We start from the raw sequence: 26,161 nt of genomic DNA on the forward strand, positions 1-26,161 counted from the left end.
GTTAATATTTCCTGCCCCCCCCCCCAGGTCAGGTGGTCCAGTCCCCCGGAACTTCAGCTCCAGGGGTTCTGAAACTCTTTTCTGACCTTGGTATCCACACATACAAAACACACACAATATTTAAAAAGTAAAGAGGCAAGGCAGGTGAGGTGGCGCACACTTTTAATCCCGGCACTCAGGAGGCAAGGCAAGTAGACCTCTGTGAGTCCCAGGACAGCCAGGGCTACAGAGACCCTGTCTCAAAAAAAAAAAAAAACCAACAGCAGCCACAATTTACTTCCATTCTCCACATTTCCACATTAGCATGCACGTCACATGCATAAACACATTTAAGATCACTAAAAAGGGCTGGGACAGGAAGGGACAGGAAAGAAACCAAGGCATAGAAAGCCACATGAAGGAATATAGTTCTTCCCCCATCAAGACCCCACCCACTTCTCCTTCAGCTACTCCTGGGACCACAGTAGGTTTACAGCAGAGAGAGGTTGGATCCAGATATTCTGAGTGTGTGTGTGGTGGCGGGGGCGGTGGGGGGGGAGAAGGATACCTGTCCTGCTGGGCCTTTGCTCCTGTCCTCTGACTGTCCCTTACAGACCAGGCCACCTCGGGAGAAGAGATGAGCCAACTATACTCCATGCTTCACCTGTGAGACTCAGGCTCCATGACAGAAGTCTCACAAGGCCTCCTTGAGGCTCTCTGGGCACAGCACTCCAAATCTGTGGAGAGCTCAGCAGCAAGGGGCTGAGGGTCAGCCAGGTGCCAACTGTGCCCAAGGTGTCCTGACACTGGCCTCTCTCTGCCATGACATCATGGTAGAGGGAGAAGTGCTGGTTGCACTAGCTAGAGTGTCCTACAGCTACTGCATGCTGCAGCAGGCTCACGGCTGAAGTCCCACCCACTGCCCAGCTGTTTGCAGTGGTGAGCCCCCCCCCCCGCCCAGCCCTTCAAGAGGGGCATCCACTCAGTCTGAGAGAACAGACTGGGGGATCACTCCTGGAAGTCACCTCTCCAGGATCAGCTAAGCTTCTAACCACCTCCTCCTGCACCTGAGAGGGACAGTGACTCAGCCACCACTGTTTCCTGAGCGTTTCCGTCTCACCTCTTAGCACCTCAGCTCTACTGCCCTACGCCTGCCCAGACTTACTGAGATGGAGTGCTGGCAGCACCAATGGGGCAGGAGAGAACCAGAAAGCAAGGGCTCCAGGCCTGCCTACAGTTCAAAGGTCACACCACACTTCTGAGCCCCAGTTTTCTCACTGAGATGCCTAAGAGGCGCAGCCGCGCTTTGAAGTTTTCAGTTGAGTAAAGCAAGCTTGTTCTCCAGTGAAATCTGCAGCTGGCTTTCATAGCAAACAGCGCACACAGCTGCTCTGATCCCAGTGAGCAGACCGTCCCAGAGAGGAGTCCCCAGTTCCACTCAGTGACCCCAGGCTGTAGTATTGACTCAGCCTGCATGCCAGGCCCCACCCAGGGCAGGACCTGACAATACTGGGCTGGGTCACTTCCACCCTCCCTTAGCCCAGGTAGCCCAGGATAGCCTTTTCAACAGTTTCCCAAACCTTGGCTTCTTCAGCTGATCTCCCCACTCACAAACCAGTGGTAGCCAGCCCCCGCTAGTGTGGTGGTCCAGCCTGGGACCCCAAGGGTGCCCTTGCCCTCCCAGGCCCTAGGCACCAGGGCCTCAGATCTCCCTTCAGACCTCTGCCAGCACTGTTCTGGCCCTTTAGGCTTGGGCCTTGTCCCCTCCTTATCCGCAGCACCTCAAGATCACCCATGTGTCACTGCAGAACTCTTGGGCTCTGCAGGGAACTGGCTCTTCAGCTTGCCCTTGGGCTACTGTAGGCACCAACCAGCCTTCTACCCTCGCCACAGCCAATATCCCCACCCACTCACCACTAGCGCTCTGATCGGTTGTGACCCTCAGGGTACTTTCCAAGAACCTCTTCACATCTGTCTGTCTGTCTGTCTCTGTCTGTCTCTGTCTCTATGTCTCTGTCTCTGTCTCTGTCTCTCTCTCTCTCACACACACACACACACAACAGCGTTCTCTTCTCCTCCGGGCAGTGGTAGGTATGGTATAGACTATAGACAGCTGACTGCCAAATTATTCAGAATTCTGTGACTCGGCGGTTAGGCAAAAGTACTTTTAAAAAATTAAACACATATGCTTACAATGAATTACACATACACACAAAAGGGAGGTTGTGAAGGTTGGTATTAATTATTAACTAGACGAATCTGGAGTCACCTAGGCAACAAGCCTCCAGACACACTGAGCGATTATTTACGGCTAGCCTCTGGCTGTGCCTGTGCAAAACTGTCTCGATGAATTCACCTGAGGTGGAGAGGCCTCAGTAAAGGAGAACCATCATGGGCTGGGGGCTTAGGCTGCACAAAATGTACAACAGTGGCTGAGCACAAGCACTCATCTCTCTCTCCTGGCTGTGGAGGCGATGGGACAGCTACCTCAGACTCCTGTTGCCACAGCTTCCTGATGACGGACCCTTTCTCCCTCAGGTCGCGTTGGCCAGGATATTTTATCACAGAAATAGAAAGCAACAAGAATGCCATGGCTGGTACCCAACATGTGTCCACTCCCCTGCTACAATGCATTTACATTGTGTGTGCACCCTGACTTTCACGTGGACAGCAGCGGAATGCTCAGGGCCTACAGAGGGGGAGGCGCACCGTGGACACTGCTCAAGGCCACACACTGGGACTCAGTTTATTGTTTCTACACTGTCAGGAGCTAAGCAAGTGCTGAGAAAATGCTAGGAATGCAGATTCGGCCTCGCACGGTGTCACGTCTAGAATTACATTTATACAGGCGGAAAAGGTGAACTCTTCTGACTAGAATGTTCTCAGTCTCAACAGAAAGCAGTCATGCAGTTCAGCAAAGAATATGCTTACAGCACTGATCTTGAGAAGCTCTGGCATCTTTTTATCTTACTCATTAGCATAAAAACATCAGTCAAGACACAGAACCACCCGTGTTTGTTAATCAACTGTGGCCACAAGGATAAGAAGAAATCATTAAAGCAGTCTGAGAAATATCCATCTCTATATGGAATTCACAATAAAAAGGTTTATACACTTTATTTGCACATTACATACATTATATACTAAACAACCTTTTATAATTTATAATAAATATATGCACACACACAGTTTATTTCTGGTGAGCTAGCTGTCCAGTTGTGAGAACCAAAATCATTCCCAGACAGAGACAAATGTCCCCAGGGGACAAAGTCATTTCCCAGGGAGGACAAAGTTGCCCTAGAGGGAGAAAATCACCCTCCCTTGTTGAGAACTGCTGTCTCAAGCAAACTCCCGAGGACACAAAAGAGGCTCCCAAGTCCCACAGACCTCCTCGTAGGCAGGGAAAGCTCCTCCCTGTACGTAGAGAGTGACACCCAGGGCCACTGGCTCCCCACTTCCCCAGTGAGGCGGGAAGAGATCCAAGTGCAGAGTGTTGCACGGGAACTCACACACAGGCTCTGCAGTCAGCTGGACCCATGCTCAAATCCCACCTCTGACACCTGCAGGCTGGGGGACCTCGGGCAGGTCACATACCCTCTCAGAGCTCAGTGGCCTTGTCTGTAAAATGGGCACAGTGATCATGCCCACCAGCTGTGGGGAGATTAAATGACATGCTGTGTAGCAAATGGCTGGCACAATTCTCACACACAGAGAGGGTTCCCCAAACACAGCTGCTCTCTGACAACACGGCAACCAGAAACCTGCCCCCACCCCACAGAGCACGTCCTCAGCTTACCTGTGAGATGTAGCCTGGAGGGATATGGCTGTCGTCCTGGGGTCTGGGGGCATTCTGAGGCGCTTCTCCTCGGAGACGCCATGCCTCCAGCTGGGCACGGAGAGACTGGACCTGGGACACAGGAAGACTAGGTTAATGGTGTCCTGAAATGGGGAAGGGTGCTGGTGGGAGGTAGGGAGCCCAGTTTCCCCAGCGAGGGGGGCAGACAAAGGGACTTTGTGGCTGGGCCCAGGATGGCTAGGTCAATGACCCGGGTGAGCTTTGACCCAGACAAGGTTAGGAACAGCACACTGTAGTCACAAATAGCTATCATCCATGATTGTAATGGGGGGACATCCCTGCGCCTCACTTTCCATGTGTGAGAATGGGGCCTAGCAGGACAGATGTCATGGAGGGCAAAGAGGCACCTTGCAAAGCAAAGGGCCTGTTCTTTGCCTCTCCTCATGTGTCTTCCCTGTACCTAAGGACAGAACAAAGACAGCCATACAAAACAAAGCCAGCTCTAAGGGCTGGGGGAAATAGTCACCTGTGAGGTGCCTAAGGTGTCAGTTGGCAGGTCAGATATGTGGTGAGATCCTAGCCACTGTAGGGCTGCAAAGCCAATATCAGGCCATGCACACTGGTACCAGAGGGGTCCTGAAAGGGAAGGAGAGAGGCTTACCTCCTTCTCCAGGGCCTCATGGCTATCACTCGGGGACCCCCGTCGCTCGCTGTGGCCTTGGTTGAGCAGGGCAGTGAGTGGCACTCTCTTGTTCTCCCGCAGGGGCAGCTTTTCCAGTTCCTGCCACTTCTTTTCAATCTCTTCACTGAGGCGGCTCTGCTGGTCGTCAGTCAGGGGGGCTCCCAGGCCTCTCCGAGGCCCATCGCCACTGGGCGTCTCTGGGGTCCTGGTGTCTGTGGACTCAAACCACTTGCGTCTTTCCTCAGAACGTTGAGCCAGGTCCCGCTCCAGATCCTCATGTTTGGTTGGGCGCTCAGGAGTGGAGCGGGACAAAGTGCGCATGCGCTGTGGGGAGCTTGGCGTTAATGGAGAGAGCTCCACGTAGTCCAGCGACTGTCGTGGTCCATCCACTTTGCGAGGGCCACCTCGGCCAATAACCTCAGCGCCTGTCCGCTGCTCTCCTATCTTCAGGGAGCCCTTCTGGGTGCCATAGCCACGCAGCGTGTTTTCCTTATTGCAGTCTGAGAGCCTAGGACATCAGTGGAGCCGCGTCAGGGGGCAATCTTTGCCCACTCCGGCTCATAGAGTACTTTGAGAGGGGTCCAGGCCAGGGACTGGACAGGGACTCCAGGGAGCAGGCAGTTCTGACTAGAGGTGGAGACTTTCCGCCTCATTATCAGACCCTGGGAGGACCCTAGCAAAAGCATCTGCCGGCAGATTCCCTCTCATAGTCTCAGCTACCGTATCTGGCACACGGGGCAGCAAGGCCTCACACGGCACGGGTATGGGGGCTCAGTGTGCATAGTAAACGGGAGAGTCTTTACAAGTGCCAACGCCTGAGTTATTACAGGCATAAAACAGTAACACGACTGCACGAGGAGCTGAGGAGATGGCTCCGCAGTTAAGAGGTTTGGTTCTTGGAACTCACATGGTGGTTCAGAACCCAGGGGAATCTGACACCTGCTTCTGACCTCCAAGGGCCCTGCACACGACATGATGCATATATAGGCAACACACACACATACAAAATGCATGAGGCTAGGCCCTGGGTTTCGGGTCAGGCTCAGGTTAGGCAATGCTGACGAGGGGAGACACTGACACCTGAGTGAACAGAGCACAAGCGGTTGAGACACTTGGTGACAGCTGCAGCTCAGTCCAGCTGTGTTCATTGCCATTCAGCTCCAAACTATACTTCCCAGCATCCTCTGCAGCACTGTAATCATGTGACCACATTCTGGCGTGGGGTGGGCAGGTAGAAGTGACTCCCTCTTAAAGGGCCTCCTCAGCAGTTCAGCTGTGCCCTCTGACCTGACGACCAAGCAGTAAGCTAAGGGCCGCTGAGCTGTGCACCGGGTCTGTACTAACACATCTGGGCCAGTCCTGCAGAGCACTCCAGCCTGCATACTAAACAGTCAATAGCATGCTTCTGTGAAATTCACCAAGGCCCCGGATACATGCCTACATGTGTGCAGACATGATATCTAACGTGACAGGTGAGGAACCTAAAGTACAGATGGGAGAGCCTCTGGCCTAGGGCTGAACAACCACGGTGCAGCCAGGCTTGGGGACTCAAGCTACGCACCTTCCTTCTGTCCTGCAGCCATGAGCCTCAGCTCCCCACACACTGTAACAGACAGACCCCTGCCCTTATCACAGCAGCCAGAGGGGCCATGTGCAGAAGCCACAGTACCTAGCAGACAGAAGAGGCCACTTTGCCTCCTGAGCCTCCACTCTAAATCACCAAGACCTTCTCCAGCTTTTAGAACGAAGGGGACCTAATGAGACAGCGGGTGACGCCTAAGTTCTCAATGGATTCCGGATGGCCAAGGGCATGCACTGCTCTTTCACAGTTGGTTGCTAGAGGAACTGAGCCCCAGAAGGCACTGCCACAGGGCCCTCAGGTGAGTATGCAGAACCCTACATAGGAACACGATGGCATCATCCCTCCCCCAGGGCCCAGCCCAACACATACTTGGTGACATCTGGGGCTGAAGTTGGACGCACAGTCTTCCTGAGGGCCTCAATCCAGTTCCTCCGGATGCCCGAGGTCATGGCCGACAAGGTATAAATGGCGTCTTTGGTCTGCAAGGGCATTCTACATGTAGTTTGCCACATGGCCAGCCCCGAGTCCACCCCCCTCCCCTTGTGGAGGTGGTCCTTCCTTCCCAGGAGGGTGTATGAAGGTACAAAACCCTCTGCCAGCCTCGCTCCAAGTCTCCCTAAATATGCTAAGTATGGGCATCAGCACTGCTGACGGGCGGAGGAAGGTCTGAGGGTGAGTGAGTCAGGCTGACACCTGCCCAGGCTAGGTGTCACCTCCCCCATCTGCATGCATCCTTACATGGATTTGGAAGCCATAGTTGCGCTGTACCGCGTACTCCGTGACGTCTGTGCAGGAGCGCAGGTCGATCTCGCCATCCAGTTCATCTGCCTAAAGCAAGAGGATCCACCATGGTCTACATGGGCCCTGTGGAGCCCCACTCCACCAGACCCTAACCATGAGTCCCAGCCCTTTCCAAGACCCACCCACCCAGGCACCTCACCTCCTCGGCGGTGGAGTCCCTGTAATATTTGAGGCTTGAATCCGTCAGCACAAACCAATGCTTTTTCCACTGTGAAGGAGGAGATGGTGAGGGAAAGGCAGGGGCAAGGAAGGAGCCTGTGTGCGCTTGTCCCATCCCTTACTCCCATCCTTACAGTTGAGGGGTGTGACGGGAGTCACAGCTTAGAAAGGCAGATCTGAAGCCAAGCAGACAGTCCCTGTGAACCGGCCCGTCTCGGTAACTATGTCTTCTGTGGCTCCAGTGGACAACCTTTTTTTGGCCTGCTCACCCCCATGTTACTGTTTTTTGAGTCAGGGTCCCGTGTAGCTCAGGCTGACTTTCAGTCTGTGATGTAGCCAGGATGACCAGAATGTGCATGGATACATGAGCCACAGTGTGCGTGTGGATCAGAAGACAACCACGGAGAGTTCCCTTTCCTTTACTGCTACCCGTCCTGGATTCTAGGAATCAACTCAGCTCACTAGGCTTGCCGTGGCAAGTGCTTTACCAGCTAAACTGTCTTGTTGGCCTGATCCTGAACTTCTGATCATCCAGCCTTTACCTCCTGAGTCCTAGAATTACAGGCATGCACCGTCATGCCTGGATTGTGTGATGCTGGGGATTGAATCCAACGGTCATGCCTGGTAGGCAACCATTCTGTCAACTGAAGGATTCTCAGGCCATTCCAGACCCCTCAGAAGACATCAAAGCTCAGCATGTGCCTTCCTCCAGCCAGACGAGGGAAGGGTCAGGGCTCTGAGAGGTTAAATGCTTAGCAAGTCAGTGACTAAGTTGGGCCAGACCTCTGAAAGTCTTTTTCCACATACCCACTGGATTGACACAGGGTCAAGAACAAAGATCTCTCAGACAGAAGGACTAGAAAGAGGCCTGGGGCAGGCAACTAAGTTCTGCTTCCCCATCTGTGCTGTGGGCCGATTATGCACAGATTCCACTGTGAGAGTGCATTGGTGAACCCTAACATTTGTGAGCTGCAGTTTGAGTGTCCCTGCTGTGCTTCTTAGGAGGCCAAGGTTAGGTCACCAAGCCAGGTGGGCAAGGGACAGGCAGACAAACCTGGCATTCCACGCGCCAACCTCAGCCTCCCTCTGGGCTCTTGCCACTTTATTGGAATGTCAGTTGGGATCAGCCCACCGCCAGGATGGGAGTTTCCCTGTCCAGCCTTCCTGGGGCTCCCCTGACACCCCATCCCTGTCAGTGCTGTTTCTTGCTTTTGTTCCCTGAAGACATGATACCGGTTTCTAGCATTTGAGGGTGAGTCTTTCTACTTCTTTCCATGTGCTCTCCCTGGAGAAATAGGGTTTAGCACCAAAACCCGAGTATGAGTGTTGTCTTGCTGTGTGCCTGTCAGTCAGTGTTCTACTTCCCCAGTCTTTAGTGTTCCGATGTACAGTGGGGATGATAAGAAGTCCCCAGGCTTTGAGTCAGGTTGGAGGCATCCATCCCTCATGTGTCTCTCATGGCATGTACTGGATCTTGGGAACAGTTCAAAGAGATCAGCCACTGAGAACAATCTTGCTCCCGGAGTGGACTCAGTTAACACTTGGGACCGCAACTGTCTCTGCACAGTGGGTGGGTTCTGTGGAAAACGGTGTCTCGGCTCTCTAGGCCTACTCTGTCACTGTTTGCAATAGAAGCTGGATGGAGCTCTGAGGGCCTAAGGTTCCAGGTCTAGGCTTGGGCTGCCCAAGGCATCACTTTGCCTGAAAGAGGTCTCACTCTTGTGGGCCTGATTTCCATCTGTGCACAAGGAGCAGGGCTGGCTACCCTCCCAAAGCCCTTCCAGTTTGGACATTCCAAAATCCTATGAAAGACCATGAGTAACAGCCAGTTCTGGGTGGGGCCCTTAATCCCTCTGCCCTCCAGGGACCTTGGGTAGGGAGGCCAGGAAGGGGTCACTGGCAGGGTGCCAGGTCTTGTGTGAGCCTGGAGAGCAGCCACTAAGGGACGTTGAGCAGGCAGCAGGGACAGAAGGCTGCTGGCTGTGGGGAATAAAGCGCGTGGGCAGGAAACACAATGCGATTCCCCTTGGCTCGGAGCCCTGCCCGGCATGCGGGCCGCACGCAGATCTGAGCCACAGGCACATGCAGGAGGAGTAGGCAGGGAGCCAGCTTAGCTCCCAGCCTCCAGCCTGCCTAGCAGCTGACAGAGCAGAGCTAGTGAACGGTGCTACCTCAGACATTTCCAAGGACAGATACATTAGACTAGATAGATGCAAGGGTGATAAGTTGAGCTCCCAGCAGGCAATAGAGGCTTCTGGCACCTCACAAAGCAACCTCTGTAGAGTAGGTTCTCCACTTTGTCCGTCATTTGCACATCATAGACCTCGTGACTGAGGCTATGATTTCACCAACAGAGCCCCAGATTTGAGAGTGCCCCACTCTATACCCCAGTGTCTGGCAATCTGTACAACTCAGGCTTCTGTGACGCCTCTGCCCAAGACCCTTGGATTCCTAGCTGATGTTGTCACAAGGAAGGAGAGCCAAGATGCTCCTGGTGAGAATGGGGGATAGCACCCGAAGTATGCATGGGCAGGGAGGCTCCACCCTGTGACTTGGGTGTTAAAACCGATGAGGAAGCTGATAGCTGGCCTCCCTTTCCCTGGACCAGAAATTTGACTCCTTTAGGGTTTTCACCTGGCCCTCACCTCAGACCCCCAAGCTTACTCCAAGGGCCTTTCCATAGAAGCCCTGCATCAGCCCACCCAACCTCTCCCCTCCAGCCCAGCCTCCTACCTCTCCAGGCTCATCCAAGATTGACATCCATCCCTTCTTGAAGTTGAGCAGGTCGGGCTGCAGGGAGATGAAGGCAAACGGTCAGACTCTGGAGGAAAGCCAAGCAGGCTGCTAGGAGGACGTGACAGTCATCTTGCCCTGGTCCTGTGACACTGGTCCTGAGAGACCAATGAAGAGGGCAAGGGACTCGGAACTCTCCCCCAAACCAAGCAGAACCAAGCAGGCTCCCAGCCACAGAGACAGCCTTGGCTCTTTTCCTCAGCATTCTCTGAGAGCCAAGAGGTTGGGCTGAGTGGCTAAGACACACACCCCAGATGTCCAAGCTCCCTGGCCCCACCCAAGATGGAGAGAGAGGAGACAGACGAAGTCCGCCTATGAAGAGAGCTCTAGGGAGTCCAGAGAGTAACCTTGAGAAACAGCCTAGCAGATGTCCACGTCCTCTTCAACAGGGTCCAGGTGGATCATACAGAACACAATCCAATGCACTACCCAAGCCACCGTTCATCTTCCCACCAAGCCTGCGACCCTAAGGGTCGAGCCAGGCCCAGGCTGAGGACCAGATGGCCTCTTTCCCGTAGGTCTCCTTGGACAAGCCATGGCACCTCAAGCCTGGCAAGCCTTACCTGGCAGGTCCTACCCAGGGAGGTGGCACCCTGGAGTTGGGGGCGCCCGGCTGCAGCATGTCCCAGAGGGAAGCTGTGAGCTAGCTCTCTATGCCCAGGCCTACATGAAGCTGCTCGTCCTGAACTGCCCATCTGGAGGGCATCATCCCCCAGACCCTCCCTGACCACTGGGGCCCTCGCCGATCTAGGTCCCCGTCCTTCAGTAGCCTCAGCTCCTGCCCACTGGCAGGGAAGAGAACTGGGCTGGCCAAACAGGCTGGCAGGGAGGAAGTGGCCACCTGTTGCCATGGCTCTGAGCCCACCTATCAGAGTCAGCAGCAAGTGAGCCTCACCGGGCCAAGGTGTCTGGTTGCGTGAAGGGAGTCAGTGGCATAGCGCAGAGGGGTGGTGGCAGCTGGGAACCAGAGCCACCTGACCTGGCCATCTCTGTGGGCTTGCTCTCCGCTAGAGAACCCCATTTTCCTCAGGTAGAGTAAGCGTGCTGAGAGAGCCCCAGGCCAGCAGTCTGAACACCTAGAACCATCCACAGCCGAGGTTGGGGCTCCCTCACCCTGCATACCTGTCTGAGGGAGGAGGCAGGCTAAGCTCCAAACCCGGAAACCCCGGGGCTGTGCTCGTCCTGTTTGTTCTCTATTCTGTCAGTCTCCCATCTGTGACAAGGCAACCCAGGATGACCCCCAACTAAGACTGAAGACAGTATCTGGCTCCACTTCCCTTCAGCATGGTCCTCCCACCCCCACAGCCCCAGGACCTGGAAGAGAGGCCTCGTCACAAGTCTCAGGAGAAACAGTGTATAAATATCGTCCACCTTCCTGTGATAAATTCTTGTGCTTTGGGGTAGATCCTCTGACCCCAAACTGGCCTCAAGGAGTCAAAAGTCAGGACTTGGTCTACAGAGCTGGCACCATGAGGTTGACCCAAAAAGGAAGGCCCCCAGGCACAATGACAGACAGGGACCCAGAGTGCTGCATTAGAAGCGAAGTGGCAGTGACCACCACCTCCCCTCGCCACGTGCGCAGCCCCCTCCAGGCTCTGACACTCATGTGTGGCAGTGACTAGGGGGTTCTGCCCCAGTCCCAGTCTTCCAAGGGCACTGAACATACTGTAGTCAGAGCAGCTCCCAAGACCAGTACCAACAGAGGCACAGCAGGTCTGCTGTGACCTAGCATGACAATGTTAAGGAGCGAAGAGCAGCAGAGTCAAGCGTTTAATCATTCTGGGAGGGGGACCTTGCTGACAAGAGCAAGGAAGGCTCAGTCAGAGAAGCATGTGCCACACAAGCATGAGGACCTGAGGCTAGACCCCAGCAACCACATAAAAGGCTGGATGCGATGGTACATGCCTATAATCCTAGTTCGGGAAGGTGGAGGAGGAGCTCTGGAGTTTGCTGTCAGCCAATCTAGCTAAACTAGAAAGCTCCAGATTCACTGAGAGATCCTGTCTGAAAAATAAAGTGGAGTGCAACATACCCAAAGTCACCCTTTAGCTTCTGCCAAAGTTAGGTGTGTGCACACACGCATGCATGTGTGCACATACACGTACACACACACAAATAAAACTGAATCTGACAAGCTGCATCCAGAAAGCCGCCACCTCCCCAGCTCCTCAGGCTCAGCTGCCCATTCTCTACAGCAAGGCAGGAACACCCAGAGGCTCTCGTGCCCGCCTCCCCAACCAGTACCACAAGTCATTCCTGCCAGTCACCTCAGCCACAGCTGCAGCCCCTTCTAAGCACACACCTTCAAGGGGTCATCTAATGCCTTAATCTCCCATGTCAGCCTGGCCTGCCCCCACCTATTTATCCTAACGATTCCACCACAGTGCACACAGATCCCCAACACGGCGACAATCCCCCAAGTCCTTTACATCTGCTATGTCCTCAACCTAAAATACTAAACGTCCTTCTCCACCGACCAAACCTTCAGACCTGCCTAACTGCGTCATCTGAGGCCTCTTCTCAGAACTTACTCCATGCCACCCACCTGCTGCCCACAGCCACCTCCCATAACCCCAAGAGGCCTCTATTGCATTAAGATTGCTGTAAGCACTTTGGTTTTCCCTCCAGGTGGGCTGATTAAGATCCAGTGGCGGGGGGGGGGGGGGGCACACACCTTTAATCCACTCAGGAGGCAGAGACAGGTGGATCTCTGTGAATTCGAGGCCATCCTGGTCTACAGAGCGAGTTCCAGGACAGCCAGGGCTACACAGAAAAACCCTGTCTCAAAAAACCAAAACCAAAACCAAACCAAACAAACAAAAAGCACAACAAAACTCTTTCAAAGGCACCAGGTACTGTTCTAGGGCAAGCTATCAGCTGTGAACAGGAGCCGTAGTCCCTGCCCTGGCGGGGAGTTTAGGAGACAGACTGTAAACACGCAGAACAAGTATATAATTTGATGCCCAGCGGTGACTGCAGACTGCGGCTCCTTCATAAAGCTTCCCCGGCGAAGGAGAAATGAGAAAGAGCTCTGGAGTCCAGGTGAGCCCAGATCTACCAGCTCCCTGAAGCCTTCCTTGGTCACTTGCTCTGTACAGAACACTCAGCTGGTAGCAAGGCTTGTACGTGTCAGGGGGATGGGCTCTATGAACAAGGAGGACCAAGGAAAGGCTCAAGTCTGAACGGTGCCCAGGATGAGCCCGGGGAACACTGTGGACAGTGACCACAAGTTTGTTGCCAGCTCCAAACCACTCGTGGCTCCCCACTGCTTCTGGCTCAAGCTGGCCCTTTCTCAGACCCCTTCCCTAAGTTTCCAGCATCCCTGAGATGGCCATTAGCCACGCTCCTTTATCGACACACCCCTTTATCGACACACCCCTTCCTTCACAGTCTATTGCCATCTGACAAAGTCACATAATCAGAGGACAACTCCCGCAGGAAGCCCTCCTCCCACCAGTAGGGATGCGCTGCCCCGCCCCCTGGCACCCCTCTTTCAGGATACAGGCACACATGTGGTGCTTAGCAGACTCACCCTGCTTAGCACGTGCTTCCTGGGAGTGGCAACTGTGTACATTTCTTATCTCTCCCCAGAAAGCAAACTGAGACTGATCAGGGTATAAATTTTGGCCCAGTCAAGGCCAAACTGCATGATCAGGGCTATACTTTACTCTGGTGCACCTCAGTTTCCCTAACTGAATGGCAGAGATGCTATCATCAACCTTGAGAGGATCAATCTGGTACTATCAAAGCATCTGGCAGGCACCCAGTGGGCCAGGCAACCACCTCTCCCTAGCCCAGGACACTGACTCAACTCCTCCCCCAACATCCCTCTGTTCAGTTACAGGGAAGGGGAGGCTGCTGACGCCAGGAAAGGCCAGTAGGGAGGTGGCAGGATGTGCGGAGGCCGAGGAAATCCAGGCATCAGAGCCAGGTCATCACACACACACACACACACACACACACACACACACACACACACACACACACACGGCAGGGACCCCACAGGCCACGCCCCCAGCAGCACAGCCCACCCCTCACCAGGCCTACCCTTGCGCATGTGCATACACACCCTGTTCATCCTCCTCCCAACCCCAGGAGGGCCACCAGACTCCCAGAGCCGGTCTGGGTCACCAGCCAGAAATCAAAAGCAGCCCCACCCCTCCATTCCAGAACACCATGGCCAGGTGGTCAGACCGTCCTAGAAAACACGCTGTTTCTTCTTATACACCACACCAGCGCCCCTCCCCAAGCCTCAACTCACTTGGCTGTGAAATGGGGAGAATAGTGCTCTCAGCTGTGAGATTCGATAGGATTATCAGGACATAGCCATTGATTGACAAATCTTGGTAGAGCCCACCTCCAAGAGAAACTGAAACTTCTGACCCCGCCCAAGGCCCCCAGCGCCCAACGCCTAGAGGACTCAGTTTCAGCCTCCCCAGGAGGGGGCTCCCAATCGTGGGGGTGGGCGGGGCCGGATCCCCCAAACTCTGGCTAGAGCCCACATGGGCTGGACAGCTATCACAGTCCAGGTCAGGTCAGCGCGACCCATCAAGGCCCGGAGCACCTCTTCCCAGGCCCAAGCCAAGCAGCCTGGGGGGAGTGGGACTTCCACCAGGGGGCTGGCAGGCGGGGCAAGTGTCTCCCTGAGTCTGTCAGTAACTAGTACCCTCCACCGCACGGGCTCCACGGCGGGGAGGAGGGCAGGGGACCAGGGGGGAAAGTCTGGATCGAGCTGCCCCGCACTCAGCTCCCGGCCTCGCCGGGTCCCGGCTAGGGCCACTCACCGTCATGGCGGCGCCCCGGGACGCTGCTCGGGACTCTCGGGCCGGGCTCCGCGGCGCACCCAGCCCGCCGCCCCACTCGGCCGCCGGCCGCCTCAGCTCCAGCCCTTCCCTTCCCCGGAGCTGCCCCGGCCCCTTCCATCCGCCCATAAAACTTTTTTTTTTTCAAACTTCCTGGGAGGACCCGGGTGGTCCAATGGGAGGCCTGGAAGCCGCGGCAAACAGCGGCGGGGGCGATGAGAGAACCAATGGGAGCGAGGGCCGGGCAGGGGGCGGGGCCTGCGCGACGGGGCGGGCGTATGGGGCGGCTGGCAGGGAGGGTCGGGCTCCGGCCGGCGGCCTGCAGGAAGGAAGGGCCAACTTGCAGGTGACTGCCGGCGACGGCGCAAGGGCGGGGCAGTTTGATCTCCACGGCTGGGGAGAGAGCCTGAATCCCCCAACCCCCGTCCGGATGATGGATGCACCCGGTCTTGGCGCCTGGGTCGCAAGACGGAGTACAACACCCAATACTAACGACTCAGCGAGACCCACTCGTTATCTACGGAGTCGGCATTCGTGCTTCCCACGGACCTGGGGCTCATTCGTTTGTGTTTTACCTACGAGAACGCAGTGGCTCAAAGATGGATCTACTTGCCCGAGTTCTCACGGGGTGGGGGTGAGAGAAATGGGGCAGAGAGGATTCTAACAAGTAAATTGTGCACAAAACGAGCGCAGTTTATCTATCAGAAGTTGGTAGACAGAAAGAGAAAGCTTTCTCGAAATCTCCCAAGTGGGACTTTCCATTAAGAAGTGCGGGGTTGCCGGGCGGTGGTGGCGCACGCCTTTAATCCCAGCACTCGGGAGGCAGAGGCAGGCGGATCTCTGTGAGTTCGAGGCCAGCCTGGTCTACAAGAGCTAGTTCCAGGACAGGCTCTAAAAAAGCTGCAGAGAAACCCTGTCTCGAAAAACCAAAAAAAAAAAAAAGAAGTGCGGGGTTACCGGGTGTGGGTGTGCACCTGTTGCTCGTGTCCCCAGCTCCCTTGTCAATATGTTGTGTTTTCTTTGCCTATGGAAGCTCATCATGGTCCTTTAGGTGAGGAGGGACGTTGGTGGAATTTGTTGCTGATTGCACCGGAAGTCTGTGTGGCAGTAGCCATTTAACCTGTTAGCTTAAGCAAGCAAGGTTCTTGAGAACTCTATGCCTCAAATCTCACACTGGGTAAATGAGTTGATGCAATGACCCGTGAGTGTTAACCAAGTCAAGGAACTAAAACAACTTCTCCATCTCTAGTTAGCCACCCTTAGGTGTGGGCCAGGGAGCCTGGGTTACTTGCAGTTTAGGATACTCTGCCAACTCGATTTGGAGCTCAAAAGCATTGCTCTTGCTGGGCATACTGGTATAGGCTGAGGAAGAGGGTGAGACAGGGAGCTCAAGAGTTCCAATCCAGCCTGAGCAAAGTATGTAATTCTAGGCTAACCTGAGCCTGCACTAAATAGGAAGACCCCAAACAAAGAAACAAACATGGGAGTATACCCCTATAATCCCAGCACTTGGAGACAGAGGCAGGAGGATCACCGCAAGTAGTGAGTTGAAGGCTACATATCAAACCCTGTCTCAAAAAATAAAGAAATAAATAAAAGTGTATTGTATACTGTAATTACTATGGCGCTCTGATTCTTTGCCCATTTTACAGATAAGGAGCCAGAGGCCCAGAGAGTGAGTTTTTTCCTAGCGTCTCTGTTGAAGTCTCCTCGCAAGGACATACACGTTAAGTTCACTTCCTCTAGACACTAGTCTTTTGATGCCCATCTGCTTCCCACCCTCCCTCTGCACTCCTTAAAGGTTGTCAGCCCTTGGAAAGTGAGTAAGAAGAGAAACCGCCTCCCACCGGGTGCCTGGGAACAGAAAGCACCAGCTTCCTGGCTCTTGGCCGCTGAGAGTCGCCTACAGGTAAGCTCAACCCAAGGACCAGAGTGACGGTGACCAGCTCAGTACACTGGATTCTTCCCAGTCAGCTTCCTTTATAACCTGCCTGGGACCGCACTAAATTTTCTACATGCCTCTTCCATATGACAGACATAATGCGGAACTCCTGGAGTCCTGTGGAGGAGCAGACCTTTGGACTCTAGACTCCTGCCTTCTGTATGCACACGCGTGTGCGCGCGCGCACACACACACACACACACAGAGAGAGAGAGAGAGAGAGAGAGAGAGTTTCCTTTCTTACTACCTCACAAAAAGATGATGCATGGAAAACTCCCTTCACCCTTGGAACCCCAGTCTAAACAGAGCCACATCTCCCAGCCAGACTTAGCCCTCACTGCTTAGTGCTCCCATTCCTTGCCTAGCACTCCTTTCATCCAAGCACCTTTCCCAGCAGGGCCAGGGTCATAGCTACATGATATAGCCTGGCACCCACAAAGTTCTGGGTTCCATCTCCAACACTGGGGGGGATATGTTTTGCCTTGTACTCCATCCCGTGCCCCTGCATCTGATTCCTTGCCCATTTCTCCTATGCACGTTGCTTTGCCTAATACTCCCTATTTCTGTCTCCCTTTTCCCTTATCTTCCTACCTCTTGTTCCTCACTCGGTGCTCCCAATATGTGGCTCCATGCCCCATGCTCCCTGAATCCATATCTTTGTCAAGTGCTCCCTGTATCTGACCCCTTGCTGATGTTCCCTACTTCTTCTTCTTTTTTTTTTTTTTTAAATATTTTTATGGTTTATTTAACCTTATTTTATGTGCACTGGTGTGAAGGTGTCAGATCCCCTGCAACTGGATCTTCAGACAGTTGTGAGCTGCCATGTGGGTGCTGGGAATTGAACCCTGGTCCATCTGGAAGAGCAGTCAGTGCTCTTAACCACTGAGCCATCTCTCCAGCCCCTCCCTACTTCTTCTGCCTGTTCCCCTGCTACAGTGTCACTTACCCAGGAGCCTGTCGTGGTATTTGCCTCTATGTGCTCTCTGTGGGCAATAATGGAGCATGTCTTTCTCTATCTTGGAGGCCAGCCCAGGGCCTTAGCCTACAATATACCCTAAGTAAACACTGGCTAACTGAATGAGTACACAAATGAAGAGATCACAGATCACCCTAGCACAAGAAAGATGCGGGACTTCAGAGGCCCGGAAGTGACTTATGCTGGCAAAGACTGGAGCCACCAGACTTCAGCGATCGATATTCAGCGAGGAGCCATATCTCTCCTGAGGACTCAGGGAAGGGGAGTGACCCAGAGCACACAGCCTGGTACTGGTACCAACAGAGATAGAATTCCCACTAGTTTTCTGGCTGTTCAGCAATCCTCAGAGAGGCCCCAGGCAGTTCCATCTCTGGCACTTTACAATTCTACTCCCCAGAGAAAAAGATCATTGCCCCAGACTCACCAAGCCTCGGCTGCCACACGGCCGGTAGTGAACACGATGGGTAACTAAGGGCTCCCAGGCGGCTCTGGGAGGCCAGCAACACAGGGGTGGGTTTGTATTCAATGCTCAGAGCAGGGTTTGCATCTCAGATGCACCCATGGGTGACATGGAACAAGAGACTTCACTTCCTCATTAGTGTGTGGACAACATGAATCTAATCATCCTTAAGAAGAGGACCGAACATAGTCAGGCATGTCCTGTATGGGATATTGGGCTGGGGAATATAGTAGATACACAGTAACGGCTGGTAGTGTAGACACTGCACACAGACATGGGGAGTCTAGACTACAAAGATTTGTCCTTCCAGGGGGGTCCAGAAGTCCAGAAGCACATCTATTATCATAATCCCCGCTTCTCTTATCCTCTCTCCACCAAGGCCTTCCCAGCAGCTCCTCCCAGCCTTGCTGTGTGTTGGTGACCTTTAGTTAGTTTGATAAGGCAAATCCTGCCCCAGGCTAGAAGGACCACTGCACCCAGATAGCCAAGTTTGCTTGACTGCCTTGGGTGCCCCTGCCTGTAAGGAATGGCAGGGAGGAATCATAACACAGATAGGGCAGCCCTGGTCCCCAAGCCTCTGGGCATTCTAAGCTTCTGGTACCTTCCCCTTAGCCCTGGGCAGCTCCAGCAGTTACCCCAGCAGACAGATAGGCATGACATCCAGTACTCTGACTTTCTCTGAAACACTCTCACTTGAGACTGTGCAAAATCCAGCCCTGTGATATCCTGGCTGTCGGCTCATGTCTGTGCCCACCCTCTGTAAAATAGGCATGCACCACCAAGAGCCCTGCAGTGTCAGGGCCCAGCACCAACAGGAAAGTCTGAGAGTCACCCAATCACTAACAGTTAACCCCCAAAGTCAGTGCTTGGTTGTTTCTTGCTTGCTGTGAAGGGGCAGGAGGGGTCAAGTCATAGCTGCCTCCTTGCCCCGCCCTGGAGGAAGCCCCAACCGGAGGCCCCAGTGTCTACAGTCCTCTCTGGGCAGGGGATGGGTTACGTAAGGCCAGATGTTTGTGAAACTGGCCCAGGCCCAGGTCTGAGACACATTCTGTAATCCAGAGCCCCTTCTGGCCCTCCTCCTCCTTCCCTCCCACCACCTGGCTCCCTGGCCAGGCCAACAGTTGCTGATTGGATAGTACCCAAACATCCTTCATCCTAAAAGCTTTCAGGATCTGTGCCCTGTACCGGAGGCAGAAAAGCCCACCGTCCAGAGCCTGACAGAGCTTTGTAGCGTCCTCCACTTCCATGAGGTTCTCCCACTCTTCCCTTTCAGCTCCCATTTTTTCTTGGCTAGACGAGCCTCCTCCCCGCTTCCCTTGTCTATCCACCCTCTCCCCTCCAACCCCTCAGGAGCCAGCCTACCCTTTGCCACCTGAGGACCCCCAGAGACAGCAGGTATGGATTGAACAGCGTGGGCCGGTCCCCAGGCATCCGCCATGAAGTCACCAGTCGGCCCTTGAGTGGGCTCTCAGCCTTGCCCTCTGCTGGCCTCTTGGCTGCCTGTCAAACAGGGTCCAGTGTTGGCTGTAGGTCCCTGATGGGATGGGGTATCCCTGGTCACAGCCTCCCCTGACCATTCTGGTACTGCAAAGGCCCAGGGCTCCCACCTCCCTCCCCCATTCAGAGCTACAAAGGAAAAAAAAAAACTGGTTCTCTTGCTCGCACTGCATAGTGTTTGACCAACAGGGTCTCTAGGACGCCATGCATCCTTGGGATTTGTGTCCAAAAGCCTAGGTCAAACTGCAGGCTGCAAAGGAAAAAGGTACAGATCACAGATATTTAGCTCACACGGCATGCATCCATCATCTTGCATTTGGTTCTAACATTAATAACCAAGAAGTCTGGGCCAGGTGTGGTGGTGCACACTTGTAATCCCAGCACTTCAGAGGTGGAGGCAGGAGGATCAGGAGTTCAGCTTCAGCAACAGAGAAAGTTTGAGGCCTGCCTGGGCTACATGAAGCCCAAATTAAAACCACATTTTAAAAAATTAAAAAAAAAAAGCTGGACAGTAGGGTCCCACGCCTTTAATCCCAGCACTCGGGAGGCAGAGGCAGGCAGATCTCTGAGTTCAAAGATAGCCTGGTCTACAGAGAGTTCCAGGGCAGCCAGAGCATTTACACAGGGAAAGTGTGTCTCAAAAAACAAAAACAAAACAAAAGGTTAAATACATCTATCTGATTTCTCTTGAAATGTGGGAAAAATGTGGAGACTCTAGGTCCATTGTATCTCAGCAGCAACCACCTGGAGACAAGGGGTCATGCATGTGACCCCAGCTCCTGTTCTTATCACCTTGGTTACATGCCTGGCCTTTGAGGCATTAACATGAAAGGAATGGACACAGACTTATACAGATGCCTGTCTCAGAGCCCTAGTGCTTCCATTTTGAAGTCACCTTTGTTGGGGCAACTGAGTCACTAGCAAAGCAGAGGCCCTAAGCCACAGAGCAGTCTCCAGGCTGAGGAAGGGGACAGAACCTCCTGTCCTCTGGCTGGAATCTACAAGCCTCTGGAAATGGAGTCTGAAGACCAGGAACCTGAGAGAACTGAGGAAAGGAGAGTGTCCCGGGATCACAATCCATTGCAGCCCACAGCCCTGACTACCACACGGCTCACCTCAACTCATACCACCGCACAGAAGGCATTCACTAAGTGCTGTGAGTGGGAATGACTGAATGAATGAATGAATAGTTAATACTCTGTTCAGTAGAGGTGGCCTGGGGTGTGTGTCGGGGGAGGCTTTCCACATTGCCAATTTCCTCTTTGCTCATAAAGCCCAGGCTTCAGGAAGCATGAAGAAATCAGCCCGAAAGAGGAAGAGTGAAGTTGTCAGCACCCCTGTTAGCAATGGGAGTCCTCTGTCCCCTCCCCACTTCACAGGAGGGAAGACTGACCACCAAGTAGATAGAGGCGCATAGATGGGACAGAGCCAGGAAGCGGCGTAGACAAGGGTGGGCATAGGGAGCCCAGGGATGCTTGTTGTGGAACATTGTTTAAACTAGGCAAAGATGTGTTACATTTGTTTATGCTGCAGAATATTATGCTACAGAATATATAAAGGTGTGTTACTTTTGTTTATGCTGAATTTGTCTAATTATGTAAAGATGTGCTGCATTTTTTTTGCCTTGCCTGCCTAAGGCGCCTGATTGGTCTAATAAAGAGCTGAACAGACAATAGCTAGGCAGAGGAGGGACAGGTGAGGCTGGCGGGCAGAGAGAATAAATAGGAGAAGAAATCCAGGCTCAAGAGAGGGAAGAGCAAGAGAAGAAGGAGGAGAGAATGAGGCACACACCTGAGGCAAGAAGTCAGGGAGCCACCATCCAGTCAGACATAGAGAATCAGGGGAAGTAAGATCTACAGAAGTAAGAAAGGTAATAAGCCCAGAGGCAAACAGTAGATAAAGAGAAACAGGTTAATTTAAGCTAAAAGAGCTAGCCAGAAATATGCCTAAGCTAGGTGGAACATTTAAAATTAATAATAAGTCTCTGTGTCATGATTTGGGAGCTGGTTGGTGGCCCAAAAGAAAAATCCTGGTACAGATCCAGGTAGGGGGACCAGAGTCCTGGGTTCTATTTGGGTCCAGCCACACATTGGCTGTTTCCTTGTCTGTACAAATGGGTTGGACAGCATACTGCTGTGTATGACTCTGATCAGTGGCAGGGCCAGACTCAGGTGGCCTTTCACCTCTGGCTTTTCAGGAGGCAGTACAGGGAACAGTAGGGGAGAGAAAAGCATAGCCACAGTCTCCTGGCTCACGCTGCCTGCCACCTGCCACCTGCGTCTGCCTCTGCCCTCACCCCTCCAGAGGCTTCTGGTGAGAAAGCTCTGTTTGCAAGTTGCAGAGAGGATCAAGGCACAGCCATGCTGCTACAGCTGGGCCCCAGGCAGCCTCCCTGGTCCACCCCCTGCATAAAGCTCCAGCCTTCAGGGCCCTCCAGGTTGCTGCAGCATCTCCTTTAGCCCACTTTACCACCCCTGACCCCAACTTCAGGAAGCATGGCCCAGCTCCACCCAGGAAGCCTGGCCCAGCCCTCTAAACCAAAAGAACATTGCCCTCAGGAACTATAGGGGCCAAGCTGCCACTTGCTCAGAGAAAGACTGTGCCAGTAAGTGGGAAGCTGTGCCCTGGGCTTCTGACTCCAGGACCATCCCCAAACCAAGCCCCCATGCCACAGGCAACACTGCTGACCACCTCCCCCAAAGTTTCTCTCCTCAAGGCCTCAGCAGAGCCAGCCTGGGTCTGGGTGGCTTCAGGGCTCTTTGGAGGAGCTCATCCCACCTCCAGCCTGATTTCCCGTCCTTTTCCCTCCCCATGTGTCCAAGCCTAGGACCCAACTACCGAGTCAGCCTGCTTCTGGTCAGCCAGTGAGTCTTCGCCTCCGCTTGGTTCTGATGCCTTAGGCTCTTCTGGCTGGAACCAAAGAAAAGAAAGAATACAGCTTAGCCTGTATCCCCCATGATTCACCCATCCACCTACCGTCTAACTTGTCCATTTATCTTCTGTACATCCAATGTCACTAGATCCATGTTGCCAGCCCAGCCATCCCTCCTCTGTTCTCCATACCCTCCTGTCACCCTGCACATCCGTCACCCACTCTGCACCCTGCTTTTGTTTAGGCACCATCTAGCCATCCACTGACCGTCATGTGTCCACTTATCCATCCACCCATCTCTCCATCTTTCCAGCAGTCACTCACCATTATTAACTGACCATGTATTCATCCCCGCTACATCCACCCATTATAGTCCACTTAATGTTTACCCACCCAACAATATACTCAGCCATCACCGAACAACCACCACTATCCATCACCCCCGCCATCTACCTAACACCACCATCTGACCATCATCTATTTAGCCATCCCCCACTCACTGCCCACCTGTCACCTAGCTACTGTCCCACCTAATTGCTCTCTTGTGTGCGAGGAGGCACCTGTGGATTCACTGATCTGCCATCCACTGAGATGAATCCCTCTTCTCTCTCATGCCTTGGGCTGAGAGGCAGAGGTCTTCGCCCCCATGGAACTCATGTTTGCTTGTTTGATGGTGCTGGAGGTTGAACCCAGGGCTTTGGGCAATGCTATGCAAATGTTCTACCACTGAGCCGTATCCCTAGCCTGTGCCCATGGTTCTAAGGGGAAGTGGATATCCAATGTGACGGATGGAAGCAAAACCGTGAGGCCCTCGAGGGGACCGTCACCAGCCCCAGAATGGGGTTAGTATTGGAGAATAGAACATTAGACAATGAGCAGACATTTGGCAGGTGACAAGGGAAGGTCGCATCATCCTCGGCAACAGGAATAGCGTGTACAAAACCCTATGCAGAGTCCCCTAGCCAGCCCAGGAGAGTGAGAGGAAGATATGGGGAGGAGGGAAGAAGAAGAGGCTTTGAATGACATGGCAAGGATCACTAGAGAAGTACCTGAAACCCCAGCAGGACCTGGTGAACTCTCTGCTTTGCCATCCGGGAGATGTCCCTCATGCCGGATTGACACATGTATGACACATGTGGTGTTTCTATAGAACTAGAGCCTGAAGGCAGCCCCGCCCTGCCCCCACCTATGCTCTGGGATTGGAGGCATTACCAGGTACAGCACTGGATCCATCCTGGCTACTAGGCTTACTTACCCAGTGAGCACTCTGCAGCCTCTTCTCCCCGCCTGAGCTACTGAGGTGGCCAGAGGTTCTCCATCCTTCATGTCACTGTCCCCTAGTCTCCAAGGGATGCTGAGCCTCAAGTAGAGGAACCCCAGTCTTTGTGGCCTCCCATCTCCCCTTTGACAAGTCAGACTACAGCAAGCCAGCGGCCACTGGGCCACAGCATTGCACACACATACCCTCCAATGAGCATCAGGCGATGACCCTGCCTCCACATTGCCCGACAGCAACTTGAGGGTAGGGCTGTGTCATCTGACCCTGCGCCCCTTGTGTCTTAGTGCTGAATTAGATTGTTAACTGAGAACAGCCACAAGGTGGTGGGAGAGAGAGTCTCATAGTGCGGTAAGCACAGGCTTTGGAGTGGGTACTTTAATATCATTTATCAAAACTCCTGCAGGTTATGGCCCCTAAGAAATTCTATTGAGTACGGGTCTTAGTTTGGTCATCTATAGGCTGGGAACAGTGGCAGCTGCCTCTTCAGTGTGCATGGCACCTATGACCTAACACACTGCCTGTGAGCTGGTGACACCACTGCCAGATGCTGTCGGGGAACAGGGTGCACACAGTTTGGAACAATGCCTTTGTGGACCCCCTTCAGATATGGGACAGACTTACCGCCAGTTCGGGTGGGCTGTGGCTCTCTAGGTGATCTGTTTGCTCCAGAACAGCCGGAGTTGAAGTTTCTGGTCCACTTGTCACTTTGGTTGTTGACCACTGGGTGGAGGTACAGGCAGGGCTAGGTAGCTGGGCTGGGCTCTCCGACTGCTGCCAAGGGCTATGTCCATTGGCTTGGGTGACCTTGTCCCATCCTTCAGGCTGGGTCGGTGGCTCTGTCTTCAGGGTGTTCTCTGTTCCCGGGGAACCCAACTCTGGTCCTGAAGCCCTGGCTGGGTCCTTTTGGGGCAGCCGAGCCTGCAAGAGCTCCAACAGGCCTTCCCAGTCTAGACTTGGGAGCTGAGTCCAGGCTCCATCCTCAGGTGCCCGGAGAAGGCCCAGCAGGTCCCTCCAGTCTAGGTCGGGTGGCTTCTCAGGGCTATACTGATGTGGGGATGCTCCCTCAGCCCTCCAACCTATGGCAGTGGTGGCCTCAGGCTGCCGGGCACACAAGCATTCTGCTGGGCCTGCCCAGGAGCTGTCTGGGGGGGTCGTAGGCTGGTGAGGCCTGGACAACTCCTGAAGGCTACCTTGGCCCCTTGGGGAACCCCCCTGTCGCCCATTACTGGGAGGTTGCTCCCAGGCCTCTGACTGTCCCCACCTTTCCCTGTGCTCCTGGGCAGGACCCCTCCATATCCCCTCCAGGCTGGGACTCTCAAGTTCTGGCCAGACCCCCAGGTCTGGACCCTCCTGGCTGCCCCAGCTCTTCTCTGGGTGTCTGTTAGGACTCTGGGGTCTTGACAGCTCCTCCTGATTCTGCCACCCTCCCAGAGTCTGCCTTAGGCCAGTGCAGCCACTCTCTAGATGTCTCTCTGTCTGAGCCTTCCTCTCAGGGGACTGGGCTGATGTCCTGGCAGGTGCTGAGGACCTCTGGAGTCGCCGGTCTACCTCAGGTCGCTTCTCAGGACTCTTAGGATGTGGGGGCCCTGTTCGGCTCCGCCGGGCTGGCTCGGCCTGCTTGGCAGAGGGCTTGATCACCTGTGGATGAGGTGAAGGGGTGGGTGAGGCTCCGTACTGCACGGGATAGTCGCTGTCTGTCTTAGCCAAGCCCCAGAAGAAAGGGGGACTGTGAGGTGAGGCTGGATCTTCCTAGAAGCCTAGACCAAAGCAGGTGGAAAGTTGCGGCTCTCTCTCCTCTCACCCAATTTTCTCGGTTCCAGAAAGAGAGCTGCTCACTTTCTGGGCTCCCCCTCCGTAAGATAGTATTTCCGAGCTGAGCTATCAGGTGCCGAATTTCCACCATGGGTAACTGTGCCCTTGGGGTGTGCATCACCCTCTGAGTTTCATTTGAGATCCAATCCCTATGCTGGAAAAGGCAGCCCCTGAGGCACCTGAGGCTCCCTGAGATCTCAAGATAGCAGACACCTCCATGGGGAGAGCTCTGAGGGGCTGTCTTCATGGGTTTGTATGGAGTCCTTCACACCTTGCCAAGAGCTTCAGGCCCTTGAAGAAAGCGGAGTCTGATGCCATGCTGTGACCCTGGCTTTCGCACAGAGGACCTCCCTGCCCAGGACACCCGCCAGGAACCGAGGGTGTAGAGAGAGGCAGTGACCACTCATGAGGGCTGGTGGCTAGCAGTGCTCACCTGCCTGCTGGGGGTGGGGCTGGACTGTCTTCGAAGTTGGCTCTGACCTTGGCCGGGCCGCTGTGACTGTCCCTCATCCCGAGCCTGGAAGGCCCCTGGTGCTTCCGACTTCCTAAGAGCAAAATGCACCTGTTCCAGAGGGCCTTTGGGACTCCATGCCAGCACCCAGCCCACCTCAGAAAAGAGACTCATTGAAAGTCCAAAGTGAGGATGACCCTTTCGGGGCCTCAGTTTCCTCTTCTGGAAAATGGAGACAGTCAGCACCATCTAATCTGACTCATAAGGTCATGAAGATG

The 26,161-nt window shown here is 54.1% G+C and overlaps 1 protein-coding gene across 1 annotated transcript; it reads right to left on the reverse strand.

Moving 5' to 3' along the window:
• Positions 1-3,063: 3,063 nt before the first annotated feature.
• Positions 3,064-14,723, reverse strand: LOC119823846 (TRIO and F-actin-binding protein-like). Its single transcript, XM_038343924.1, has 8 exons — positions 14,577-14,723; positions 9,733-9,789; positions 6,980-7,048; positions 6,778-6,867; positions 6,409-6,518; positions 4,437-4,965; positions 3,776-3,886; positions 3,064-3,630 (listed from the first exon to the last, which is right to left on the reverse strand). Exons 1-8 carry the CDS (start codon positions 14,721-14,723, stop codon positions 3,520-3,522), a joined length of 1,224 nt encoding a protein of 407 aa, XP_038199852.1. The 3' UTR covers positions 3,064-3,519.
• Positions 14,724-26,161: the final 11,438 nt, after the last annotated feature.

This window comes from Arvicola amphibius, chromosome 9, assembly GCF_903992535.2.
Source record: "Arvicola amphibius chromosome 9, mArvAmp1.2, whole genome shotgun sequence".
Lineage (NCBI taxonomy): Eukaryota > Metazoa > Chordata > Mammalia > Rodentia > Cricetidae > Arvicola > Arvicola amphibius.